Source organism: Podarcis cretensis (assembly GCF_951804945.1).
Source record: "Podarcis cretensis genome assembly, chromosome: 5".
Taxonomy (NCBI): Eukaryota; Metazoa; Chordata; class Lepidosauria; order Squamata; family Lacertidae; genus Podarcis; species Podarcis cretensis.
Genome location: NC_137174.1, coordinates 30,474,310 through 30,487,938, shown reverse-complemented (window position 1 = coordinate 30,487,938; position 13,629 = coordinate 30,474,310). Strand labels below are relative to the sequence as shown.

At 42.3% G+C, this 13,629-nt stretch overlaps 1 protein-coding gene across 47 annotated transcripts in view; it reads right to left on the bottom strand.

Moving 5' to 3' along the window:
* COL13A1 (collagen type XIII alpha 1 chain) overlaps nt 1-13,629 on the bottom strand; it is a gene marked incomplete at its 5' end in the record, with an annotated part of 93,137 nt that overhangs the window by 49,660 nt on the left and 29,848 nt on the right. For 26 of the 47 annotated variants that reach the window (XM_079976342.1, XM_079976297.1, XM_079976318.1 and 23 more), the window contains 10 exons: nt 374-400; nt 1,116-1,187; nt 2,400-2,435; nt 3,942-3,968; nt 4,955-4,996; nt 5,371-5,469; nt 7,761-7,826; nt 12,956-12,982; nt 13,420-13,446; nt 13,552-13,578. In XM_079976342.1, the coding sequence (XP_079832468.1) occupies nt 374-400; nt 1,116-1,187; nt 2,400-2,435; nt 3,942-3,968; nt 4,955-4,996; nt 5,371-5,469; nt 7,761-7,826; nt 12,956-12,982; nt 13,420-13,446; nt 13,552-13,578 (450 nt within the window). Of the gene's footprint in view, nt 1-373; nt 401-1,115; nt 1,188-2,399; nt 2,436-3,941; nt 3,969-4,954; nt 4,997-5,370; nt 5,470-7,760; nt 7,827-10,892; nt 10,950-12,955; nt 12,983-13,419; nt 13,447-13,551; nt 13,579-13,629 lie in introns of all 47 variants that reach the window. The other 21 variants (XM_079976308.1, XM_079976327.1, XM_079976325.1 and 18 more) reach the window with 10 other exon arrangements.

The following is a 13,629-nucleotide window of genomic DNA, read 5'->3' as shown; positions in this document are numbered from 1 at the left end:
AGGAGCATGCCAAACCTCAACATCAGGATCTGCCGATTTTAGAGTGGGTTTGATGTGTCAGCTAACCAGACATTGTGAAGAAACCCCAACCCGTCTCACAAGATACAGAAGGGCAAGAAATCATCAGCCAGTTTGAGTAGTCAAAGAAATGCCTTTGCAAAGAGTCAAATTCCACCAAACTCATAAAGATAGATTTCACCGTGTCTCTCTGTGTGTGCCTAGTGGAGCCAGGACATGGAAGTCTGCTAGTGGTTAATCACAACACAGATGGATATGCTATTAAATAGGCCACAGGTCTGTCTTGGGTCAAGATTTTTATAACAATACATTGTTCTGAGTAACAATTCCCATACCAGATTGACACCATGCCTACCTTCATGCTAGGCTCCCCCTTTTCACCCTGTGCAAGGGAAAACATAGAGAAGAAAATGGGGGGGTAGAAAAAGAGGGGGGAGGACAGGCAGAAATAAGAAATTAGGGATGAGAAATGGATGAGAAATGAAGGGTGGCACACTTGAAAACCATGTAGGTTGTAGATAGACAAAAAAAAATGTAAGATGGTATGACAGAGCGCACAGTGTACACATACATTTTTTCCTTCTTCTATTGTCTCTGGCTCCACAGGTTTTTCAAGCACTATAAAACCAAGCAACTTTCTTTGACCAGAAACAAGAGCACAGAACATCGTTTGGGCTAGAACCCAGCCATAGCATCTGTTTTCAATACCAGGATTCAATTCTAGAACATATGAGATCAGAATAGGAGAAAGCACTGCAAAATACATTCCTCTCACCACTAATTAATGGGAGAAAGCCTCTGCAGCAGGAATTAGAAATTCCAGGGCAAAGAGTGGTGTTTTCACCTGCCCTAGCAAAAGTGAGGCGGGGGGCGGGGGAGAGAGTGTACCTACTACCCATCACAATGGGTCACTAAATCTTCATGTCAAGACTGGGAAAAAATATTTGCCTTAAGCCATACATGTGTGCAGAATGTCCTCTGGGTGCAACACCACTCCTCTTGTCAATGTATGGGATGTTCATATGAACATCATTGTTGTAACACAGTGAAGTAGCAATCGGTTGAATGGGAAGTTGCTGGTGCAATGCAAAAGTTACCTTTGGGCCAGAAGGACCAGGAAGGCCAGGGGTGCCAGGTAAGCCAGGTAAGCCAGCCTCACCCACCTCACCCTGGGGAAAAGATACAAGGAAAGACAGGAAGGAATAGGAACAGATAAGGGTCATAAAAAGTCAAGTTTTCTGGCTAAGAAGAAATATTATTAAAGAAGTGGTGAACAGTAATCTCAGGATGACATCCTTGCTGTCCTGCCTGGATTAATACAAGAAGGTATTCAAAAAAGCAACAACAAAACATACCTCTCCTGTATCAGTATCTACAGCCACAGCAGGCACTATAACCTTCCAATAGTTTGATTTCACCCCCAAAGGCACACTGCACCATTGTCTCCCGAGACAGATGCCAACCAAACCAAGTCAACACTTTCCTCATGTTTCACCTAACACCTGAGTTCCATGACCCAAGTCACAAGATTTAGAAGCCATCTCTTGGAAACGGCTGGGGCTCAACCCTAGCACCAAAATGAACCTACTAGACTTATAAGATTCAATATAACTCGCAGCACGATAAATCAAGGAAATCATAATAAAAGGACTATTGTAAAAATAGCAGAAGCGTCACAAACTTCAACAAAGTGGTAAGTAAGACCAGCCATATAAGGCAAGTAGGTAGGAGCTGACCCAAACGTTTCAGTGGACTGTACCATCCCAGAAGATACATGGGGAATTGCTTCTTCGAAAGTGCTCACATTATCAAAATCTCTCTCTATGTATGTTCCTGACATTAGCTTTCTACATGCAAGGAGGTTTTCATGTGCCCCTCTGACAGTTTGGATCGGGTCTAATCAGATTCAGCCAAGGGTGGAACCACTGAAGGATACCCAGAGTTTGTACATTTTGCATGTGAATGTGGATTCAAACTCATTTTTATTCCAGATAGGTGTCAAATCTTCAGGGGCTTACAGTTGTTCCTGGCAGAAACTGTCATAAGCAACCAAGAGAGCCTGAAAAATTGGAAACTTCTCTAGTCCCACCCTCTTGTTAACAGATTCTACCCATGGGGCATGACAGAGGTTGTGATGGCTGCAGGGGAAGAAGTCACACTTACTTCAAGCCCCATCACTCCCAGCCGAAGTTGCTCAAGGTAGGAAATGAGCAAAGTGTGATAACCAGGATATGCTTGTGTCTGTGTGCATGAGTAAGGCAAGGATGGTGTATCTTTGCCAGCACTTTCCCAGATGGCTCAGATCTACATTAATGTATTTCAAACTCTGCTGTGCTTATTTCATTTTCTAGTCTTATGCTTCTAAAAAACAACAACCATACCTTTCTTCCATGGTACCCCTGAATTCCAGGGTCCCCCTGTAAATGCCAATTGAAATAAAAACACAAACAAGGATTGAGTTAGGTTGCATTCAGACTGAAACCCCTTTCCCTTTATGAACATGAACGTAAGAATCTGAGGGGGACATAGACAGATACAGGAGTCCCCAAGAAGAGCTGTGGGGTATTCATGTCCCTTGCAAATTTTTCAGCTCACTTAACTCTAATATTGGACCATTCTAGCCTTTAGGGATCTCTGTGTGACCAAATGTTGGGTATTACCTGCCCCTCTTTGGAGGAGTAGAAAAAGCAGTGGCATGCAGTAGCAAGGAGAATTCTATAGTATCAAAAATATTGTCCTGGCTCCCGCCCAACACATTCAGACAGAAGCTCTTCCTTGAAGTTAAGAAAGAGATCTTTATTCAGGCAAGTAACAGTGCAGATTTGGCAGCAGACCCAGTGCTCAGGAGTCAGGATTAAGGAGTTCAGGTGCAGGCAAGAAGTTCAGAATTGGACAGAAGCGATGAATATGTCCCAACAAGTTTCCCTGCCCCTCTTGCCAAGCTTTGTAAAGCAAGGCTTGGGATGCTCACTCACGAGACTCTCTCACCTTGTGAGAATGACAATTTTGCAAGTACACACTCCATCGGTGCAAGCTGGTCTGCTCCCTGCCTGGTTCTAAATGACAAGGTTGCACCCTCCTGTTCAGTCACTGATGCCTCCCTGTTCAGCTTCCCTCTCAGTTGACCAAAGCCCTCCCTAAAAAAGGTCAGAGGGGAGAACCTGCACCCCTGCTCTCTCTTCCAAAGTAACTGAAATCAGGGTGGAAAGGGGAGATCCCTGTTCCTCGGTTTCTTCTTCTTCCTCCGCTTCCTCCTCCAGAGCCTGCCAACCCAATCTTAATTGTGCTGTGGAGCTCATTACAGGTATGCAGGTTTATAAAGCTAAGTTTCTCTCTGTTCAAAAGGTGTGGAAGAATGATTTTACTTCCTAGCTAGTTCCTGGCATACTTCCCAACCTCTTCTAACTGGCTCTTAGTTTGTGGTTCTAAATCAGGTAGGGCCTGATTCAAAACTGGTTTTATGTGGAGGTAAGAATATGAGTAGGAGGAACATGAGCTCTTCACGCATTACTAATTTTCATGCTAATAAACACATTAACGCAAACAGGTTGTCCTTATTTTCCTATACCTTCCAAAGGCACATACACAGTAAGTTTATTTAGAACTTGTTCCTTTGCTATATATAGATTTGAGCCTGTGCTTCTAAAATGCATTAAACATGACAAGTCAGGGTCATGGATCCTTAAATAAACAAATTAATTAGAAGATCCCTAATACTTTTGTGTGTGTAGGGTTTTCCCTTGTTCATTCTCAAAGCATGATAGACTAACTCTCTTGTAATTAAACCATTTTGCAGCATCCCGAGAACACAGTTTATAACCACATTCTGGACTTCACTGCATTTCACATTTTGCTCACAAAGTATTTGAAATTTTAGAGGGCAGTTTTTATATCTGGTATTTCTTCTGAGTTGCTTTACTCACCTTTGGTCCAGGAGGTCCTGGCAAGCCCTGCAGATAAAAGCATATGACATCATGAAGCAGTAAAAACCTGAAAATCCCCACAGCACTGGGCAATATGTTAAGGTCTGTACTACATTTACTTCTCCTTATACCATACCACCATATATTTTATCTTTTATTACTTAAATCATGTATGCAGAAATTATCCTCTGTAGTAAGTAAATGAATTCTAAGCCCCATATCAAGCATGCACCATCTTGCATTATTTCTCCTTTATAGACCCTGAACTATTCATTTTAATAAATGTCAGCTGATACTTCACAAACATCTTTCCATACACCCAAACTACTAGGCTATGGTCCCAAATTTGAAGAGACAGAATTTATTGGGATGGCAAAAAAAAAAAAAAAAAAAATGCATTTCAGGCCCATGACTGCAGACAAGCCGCACCATTAAAGCACTGTAAATCACCCCTGATAGAGCTACAATTCTCAACACCCTTAACAAACTACAGTTCCTAGGATTCTTAAGGTAGGGAGGATATCCTTTAAAAGTACTTCAAATGTATGGTGTGTTTGCAGCTCAAGACTCTTTCCCTCCCTCTCTTTTTCACAGATAATAAGCCTGTTTTGTGCTAATAAGTGCTTATCCTAGGATTAAAGCAAGATGAGTTGAGAAAAATCCTCACTCCCAATTATTTCAAGTTAACCCTCCATCATGCACTCAAATCATTAGGCTGAAGTTCATAGGGCTTTTTTTTTAAAAAAAAATAAATCCTAGAGTTCAGTGGGGTTTTAAAATCCGAAAACCGAGTAACTGGACTTTTAGCAGACTACATTCAGATGAAGCTGGCAAGAGAATGGTCACTGAATGACCAACTCCCTTCAATGCTTGCCTACCCTTCCCTTAATGCATGCAGTTGTATGGCACTGTTGAGCCAGCATTCATTATGTCCCTTGAAGGCACCAAGAAATAAATCACATTCATGCAAGCAAATGCAGCAACCGTAGAAAAGGAAAAGATGAAACAGATACCTTTCCATCCTTGCCAGGCTTCCCTGGTTCTCCTGCTTTTCCCTAAGGCAACACAGAAATGTGTCTTTCAGAGACGCCAGCTTGGTAAACCCTTATTTCAACAAGAGTGATTTTGACCTTTTGAAAATGCTTACTGTCCCTGCAGGAATGGTGCTGTTACCAGAACATCAAATAGAATTTGAGGCTTTTAAAAGTTGGGCGTCCTGCTGAGAGTGACATAATTGCAGCCAGAGTGTGACTTCTTCACCCTGGAAGTTCGCACAGGCTGGGGTAGAGGAAATGGAGTCCTCATGTAACATGGGAGAAGAAAGGCTTTGGGGCACCACCATTGCAGAAACACCATGGAGGTAAAAGCCAGATCTTTGGTTCTTCGGGAAGTATGGGAAACAGACACAAGCAATTGAAGAGGTACTTACAGCTGGTCCAGTTGGTCCAGGTTGTCCTGGAGTCCCTGGGAGGCCTGGTGGCCCAGGTGGCCCTGGAGGCCCTTGGATTCCTGCCTGTCCCTGTTCACCCTGAGGTGTATTGAAAACAACGCTATCATCAGTGCAGCACAATGACCCTGGAGTGTGATCTATAGCAAGCAGAGCCTGAGCAAAGGAAGAAGAGCCAAGCCAAGCAAGTTGCTGTTAGTAAGTACCTGAAGGGGGTTTCCAAAACTTGGGCAAAGGGCAACGTGTGGATGGGCTTTCTGCATGGATTCCTGAATGACTATAAAGCTCCCGTCAGAAGGACTACAACTCCCAATCAGATCTTAGACTGGGAAAGTGAGCATCAGTACTAAAGCCCATCAAACGAGCCCTTGCCATTGTTCTTAAGGCTTCTCCTTCTTCTGCCCTTCCTTACAGATTTACAGACTGGGGGTTTCAGGGATGTCTGAGTGACACAAGACAACAGCCCCCTAAAACTACTACTTCTGTTCCATCTCCGTCTCATTTCTGTTCTTGCTTCTGCTACTTCTTTTCCTGTATTCAAAAGACTCCTTAAAAGCTTATGTTTTCTCTCAGGCTTTAAGAATTTTGTTTGCTTGTTTTACTGATGTTGTTTATCATTTATTTTACATTGTACCTCACCCTGGTATCAGTACCGATGAAGGGTGCGCTACAAATCCTTTAAATAAATACAATAAAAAATACAATCTATTTTGGTGCATTATTATTACTATCTCCACTGAATATTGCTCCTTCCTAACAGAATGCGAAATAGAATGTATGAAGTAAGAACCCTGGTTGCATCTGCTTTTTCTCTACCCAACCTTCACTATGTCCTGAATTCCAGCCGTCTGTTTCGTTGACTTCCCTGTTTTGTTTTTTTACACCCAGCCAAAGTGGTTGTGTGAGATAGCCTGCAGTGAGCTCTAACAGAACATTAAATCCACACACAATGAAACCACTTGGTGCTTAGCAAAACTTTTAAAAAAATTATATAGCTCCAATTAATGGTTAAAAATAGGCATGTGACATCCGATAAGTATGGCGTTTGATCTCTGACTTACTCCCTCCATCCAGTTACATTCCAGCTGAATCCTAGAGGGCCATTCCAGGCTAAAAGTATTCATAAGCATACCATAATGCCACAGTAACAAGAGGCTTTGTGTGGGTTGGCATCTCACTATAGAGAACTCTTGCTGAGATGAACCATCTGCACTTATCTACACAAACACACATAATACTGTCCTCAAACAAAGCCAAGGGCACTGCGGCTGTATCCTCTGAAGGATGTTGTAGGCAGCTGAGCCAGTACTTGCTAAATGCCCATGTACAAATCTCCATAGATATACAAGCTAATTCATTCCAGTGCCTTCATTCAAAGTGACATAGCTATCTCTAGAGGAGTTGAAGAGATTGTCAGCAGAGGTTCCCTTACTGTTAGTGCTACAGTCTGTCTGTCTGGGAAGTCAAAGGGTGTTTGCTGTGGATGCAATCAGGATATTATTTTGTGTGGCAACTGTGTTTAGTAAAGTTACACTGACCTATCAAAACCAACACTTTCCACAGTAAACATATTAAGTGTAGACACTCCCAGAGGAGCCATGACCAGTCTGGTGTCCATGACACAAATCCTCAGGTATTTAGAGATGGGTGCCTGTTTGTCACACTTTGCCAGCCCTTGAGAACGTCTGATCTAGCAAGCTGAAAACAGCCACCCTACAATGTGTTGTGGTGTTCTAGGTGCTTAACAGTCCCCTTGTTTTTAAAGTCTAGACAGTTTGCTGAGCCTCTGGGTTACCATACACTACATTCTGCTTGATAGGTCCCAGGTTGTGCAAACTTGCCTTAAAATACATGTTTACATGTTTACTGCAGGCGATACCTGCATGACACCAGTGCATAGTCTCATGGTAAACACAGCCTCAATATAATGCATGGAGGGCTCTTAGATTCAGTTCTCCTTCAGATATTCTATAGTACTGCAAGGGGGGTCATTTGCTCTCTCTCCAAGAAAAAGAAGCAATCCTTTTCTTCAAGTATATCCTGTGAAAACCTTGTTCTTCCTCAATAACACTCTTTCTTGCAGCATCTTGTGTGGCCCTGAAATCAGATCATCAGAAGAAGCAGCCAAAATATTTCTGTTCATGCTTAGCTGCTTAAACTGAGAGCGCAAGCACACAAGTGAACTAAAACCAGCTTGTGGGGTCATTTCTGATGTACAGGCATGTCAAATGGTGGATAAAACTGACTCTCTAAAGAGATCCCTGCTTCTTCTAGTTTTCATGAAACCCTCTTTAAGGAAGAAAGGAAGCTGATTAATCGCCAGTCTCTGAATGAAAAGAAAATGCTTAATACCAGGAAAAGAAGAAGGATACCTGGAAGGTGCGTCTCTTTATGACTGGGGGTGGAGCCAGCCGCACTGAATTGAGAAGAGGCAACAGCTGAAGAAGACCGAGCCAGGAGGTCACAGGGCAAGGGCCAAAGGTCACAAGGCAAAGGAGGTCAGTAGTGCATCAAAAGTCATACAGAACAGCCAATGAAGAAAATGGAAAGGGGGTGGGGAAGGAAAACAATGAAAGGATGTAATGAAAGTAAGTCACAGTTCAGAGACAAGAATGAAGGGCAATGGAAAAGGTATCTGTCATTGGGAACCTTTTGGCAAGCCTCTTGAGCTCTTCTATGTTCTGTTTTAATATTTTGAACATAGGCTTTGGTTTTATTCTTCAGGCTTCAGAGTACTCTAGCTTTTTTAAAAAAAACTTTCTAGTTATATAACATGGAAGAGAAAAAGCTGATTATGCTGTCACCTTCTGCTGTGTATCATTGCAACTAAGCATAGCACTTGCTACCCTCCACACCTGTAGTCTCTAGGCAGAGTACTTCTGCTCTAAATTTGCTTCTTGACTTCTTATTTGCACTTCTCTGTTTGCATCATATTATTCTCTTTGCTTCACCCAAAGTCTCCATTCCTCACTGGTTGTTTTTGTGCTCTCCTTATTACCAGATATAGTTCATTTCTTGACCATTCTTTTTTGTTGCTAGCTAATTCCATAGCAAATTTGCTAATCACTGCAAAGGCTATTATGATTACAACAGATATTCTCAGCAAACCATTTTTCATCCCTTAGATAGGCCAAACTGTATTAGAGAAAACTAGTCATTATAGTAAAAGAAGTGTGCCTGCTTTTTTAAAACACCCCCCTCCCCAGTGAAAATGGATATGAAGATGGCATCTTTTAAATTTCTGAAGGGATGAATGCAGAATAACTTGAACACTTCAATCCAACAAGGAATCCAGCTCTACATCTTGGCAGAAGTTTCACTCCCTGCCAAGTCCAACTATAGGAGATCTTTCTCAGAACTCATTCCTTCAGTCTTCCAAACATGAACTTCACATGGAGGTCATTTCCCTCTTCAGTTTTACCATACCTGACCTCACAAAAGTAATTAGTATGCATGAGATGCATTTCTAATTTCAGCACCTTTCCAAAGTTTACTCCACATCATTCTACCTTGCGTGTGTGAGCGTGTGTATGTCTTGCCTCACAGCTGTCTCTATGTGTGTCCATTTTAAATCCAAAGCCATGTGTTCCATGCTACAGATATCCATTCCACCTCACAAAAATGGCTGCAGGAAAACAAACATATTTATGCATATCTATGCATATTCTGCCTGCCAAATATTCAATGAACTGTTCCAACCGCTGCATATGCTTATCCTCACTCTACAACTAGAATCACTCCTGATTTTCACTAGTATATGTGCAAGAACAATCAGGTCTTGCTAAAGCTCAAAAATGCAGATGCCTGTAATTTCTTTTGAGGCTGAGAGGTATGCCTGCAGGTCTCCCATGACAGCAACTGTGTACACTTCAGAGAGTACACTTTCTTCCCCTTATTTATGGCTGCTTGCTCTTTAGTGCAGGCCAAGTTCCAGTCTTGTTGCAAAACTGAAATGTCATCACAATATTGCAGCACTGCAACCCAGTCATTCTGGGCAGCTTGTTAAAAATAGAAGATGTGTTGTGGTGGTAAAATTGGAAGAGCAATGGTTGGATTAAGAAGGCCACAATCAACAGCAGATCCAAAGACCACAGAGGGGCTCAGTCTGTGAATCACAGAAAAAGACACTGCACATTCCCTGTAATTCTTAAGAGGCGGCAAAGTCAGCTGAATTTTGGGAAGCTGTAGCCCTCTTCAGGTGTTTTTCTCCACACAATCTCTGTTGTGCAGAAAGAGACACACACAGCAGAGCCACGTGTGCTTCCTCTGCCCCCACCACCACACCACACATCTGCCTGTCCCCACCACCATCAACATGTTGGGGGAAGATCTAAAGCAGGGTGGGAACTGCCTGACAAGCACACAGGCTGCCCTGTGAGTTGGAACCCTGAGTGCTCCTGAAGGCAGCCTCTACATGCTCAGCAGGCATATCCCCTTCAGACATTCCCCCAATGTATCAACACTGTGGGGACAGTGTAGGGTGCGGTGATGCATGCAGACAAGCACATGCAGCCCCACTAGTTCTCTTTATGTGACTGCGACAGTACGGAGATAAACACCTGAATAGGATTCTCATATTCCATCTGTTCTGTGTGAGGTGTTGGATTTGAGCAAACATGAGGAAGATTTGGAATGCCATCCTTAGGTCCAGCTGTTTTCTTCTGATATCTCACCTTTCCTAATAAGAAGCATGGGAGTATCTTGGGCAGGTATGAGGAGACTGTGGCCTGCCAGATGATGCTGATCTACAAACTCTTATCAGCCCTGGTCAGTCAGGAATGAGGGGAGTTGTAGTCCAGAAACATTAGGAAAGCCACAGGTTGCCCGTTCCTAGCTCAGCTGTTAGAGCATGGTGCCGATAATGCTAAGGTTGCAGGTTCAATCCCCATATAGGGCAATTGCATATTCCTGCATTTCAGGGGGATGGACTAGATGATCCTGAAGGTCCCTTCCAACTCTATGATTCTATGATCTAGGCGTGCCTTTCACATGTCTTATAATCAACTGTGAAATTGCTCAGTAGAAGGGACTCCTCTTGAGGCAAGATCTAAAAACACAGACAAGGCAAAAATAGTGCCGATCAGTTTAAGCCTTCAAAATCTCGAGTTGGGCTGGGAATGAAACCCTGGGGAACTGCTGCCAGCCAGTGTAGACAGTGCTGAGCTATATGGAACAGTGGCCTGGCTCAGTATGACAGCTTCCTATGTTCCTAAATAAATCTTGAGATGACAGTCATTAACGACTATTGGAAGTTGAGCTCAGGATAGTTCAGATGGCATGACTATGATATACAGAATGTTTTTCTTTACATCATTTGCCTTTTCCCACAGTGAAAAACTGAAGTCTGATGGTAGCATATATTTTACACATTTTCCTTTATTGGAGGGGAGGGGGTAGCGTCCCGCAGGTATGTTATTGGATCTTTTGCCACTGAGAACATGCAATATTGGATTAATCTCCTTGGCCTTTTGCAACAGGACCAGTTAAACCCTTTCCCCACAAACCTTCAGTGTAAGGATCTGATTAGAACGCAGGGCTGCAAGTGTGGTGCTTAGGTATTCCTAGGGGGACAGTGGAGACAGAGCAACACAGAGCTGGGTCAATTTGATTCTCTATACCATCAGCAGCAAAATGAATTTCACCAACTCCTAAATCTAGTCCGAAGACAACTTGCAACCCCTGCCCAACCCTGTTGCCTTTTTTACCTGTTTCAGTTACCTCATCTGTCCTCAAGGCTTGCATTGTGCAACGCATACATAACCTCTTGATGCATTCATTTCCTTCGTTGAGAGCACAGTATCAGCTTTCCTAATTTGTTGCTCGAGGAACAGGCTAGGGAACTACATAACAGTGGGGCTGGATTCTCAGTCCTTGCTTTACTGACAGTGGTAGAGGAGGGGAACCCAGGCCAAAAAATCAGTTCATATGCCACAGACACAATGGTAAGAAACCCATTATTCAGAAATCCTAAGCAAGCTAAAACAAGTATTCCTGGGCTATTCCTTCCTCTTTTTGGAAAAGAAGATAAGTTTGTTATTATGGAACAAAGAAATTAAATGCCTTCCTTTAAGATCCATGGGGGGGGGGGCACCTTACCGTTGATAATTTGCAAAGTATTGCTGCCTTTAAGGGCAACGCTTAACAAAGATGGAAATTGTGACCCGTGCCCTGAGTCCATCCAAGATTTCCAGGCAGCAGGATAGGCCTAATCTTCTTGTCTAGCACCTCTCAAAGTTCAAAAATCATGAATCTGCTTAACGGCTTTTTAAAAAAGCATAACATTTTAATGACTTTAAGAAATCATTTGGCTCTGAAGTCTTTAAGAACATTTTTGGTATCATCTTGAGGCCCAGTGTTGTTTTTAAAAAGAAAACGAAAACCTTTAAGTTCTTATAATTTTAATTAGAGTTGGAAGCTAAAATCTCAAACTTTGCTGGCTGCGGCTCAACTCTCAGGTTCCTCACCCCCAGAAACAAAACATAGGCTGCCGGTTAGTATAGAATGTAGCAGAGGAAGGCTCAAGGCATACTCCCGTTGCAAAGCTTTGCCAGAGCTTCTCCACCTTAATCTATTTGCTCATAGGATGTGGATCATTATTATATTTCCTCTTATTATGTAGATCTCCTGTAGCTGAAAGCACCATTTGAGATGGGAAGGTATAATTTCTTAAATAACAATTCCAAATATCCAACAGAGACAGTAAGCCACACTATTTTTTTCTTTGTGATTGTATGGTATGGTCAAGTCCTCTTTACCCCTGATTAGTTTCTCAGTGTTTTAATATTCTGTGGACTCTCCTTTTCATCTTGATCAGCACTGGGAGAACTTGCAAGGGAGTGCAGCTGAACTCAGAGCATTGCTCAGGCAAACTATGCTTCTAACTTAAAAATAAATAGCCCATAGCAATTGACTGACACTGCTTTTCTAGATAAATATACTTGGCTCTCTGTTGTTGTAATTATATGGGCCAGAACACACAGCCAATCAGCCAGCCTTTGTTCCCTGCATTCTTCTGCCTCAGATACCTCTAAAAGGGTCATTATCTGCATCCTGTCATCACTCAGGATCCTGGACAAACAGAACATCTATATCTCTCTGGGATAAGGGCCAGATTTTAGGTATATTTATTAGGAGACTTCTCAAATGCTGAATATGAAGTATTTAAACCCGTGTCCCTATAATAATTTCAGCCCCAATGTATGCCTTTCTAGCTGAGATTTCTGAATTGCAGGGGGTTAGACTAGATGACCCTCAAGGTCCCTTCCAACTTTACAATTCTATGGTTCTAATGCAGAGAAACTGGGCAGAGCAATCCTAACTGGCAGATCTGCTAGCCAGATGGAGAAATTGGTGAAATGTTTCCCGGAAAACTCTGCACTCACTGTATCTGCCAATAGTCAGGTAATAAAATATCTATGTGGATGGGGGGTGGGTGAGGAAAGGACTGCAAGAGCCAGTGATGAACTCTAAGAACTCTTAAGTTCTATATTTCCATAAAAGCCATCCAAATAAACAAGGGATAATATGCAAGGGTCACTTTACAAACAAAATAGAAGAGTCTGCTTACCCTGTGTGGATAATCTCCACATTGACCCTGCAAAAGTAGGAGATTAAAAGAAAATAGTTTACATCATGAATGCTGTAACCAAAATAGATTTGTGGAGACAGGTTCATAGCAGGTGCATTGCTGACTTGAATGCATCCATGTCAGTGAGGATAATGCTGATTTAAGCATCATGTGGACTGGACTTTGTCCATGGATTCAAATGTGCAAAGGTGACATTATTTTCAAAAGCAACTGTGGATATTGAGACTATTGATTCAGGGTACATGAATAGTAAGGAGTTCCAGGTTGTTTCAGCTTCCAGATTCTAGAAAAACCTGCATTTTAATGTGACTTAAAATCCTCTTTAAGAGAGCACACGACTATTTTAGCCTGCCTTGAACACAGGTATTTCTAGAAACTGAAACCCAAACCAACATGGAACTCCCTTTTTATTGTAGGTAGAATGTTAATTCTGCTAAGCTCACCTTTTCTCCTTTTTGTCCAGCAGTTCCCTATAGAAAGTAGAAGACAAATATAGAGTCATGTCGCATATATAATGGTGATAAGGAATGCCAAAAATAAGTGTCAGCAGAAAGTATGTACAAGTAATTACTCACTGGTTGTCCTTTGGGACCAGCTGGGCCCTTTGAGGGGAGGAAAACCCAAGCAGAGGTTACATCAAGTGAAAAACAAAG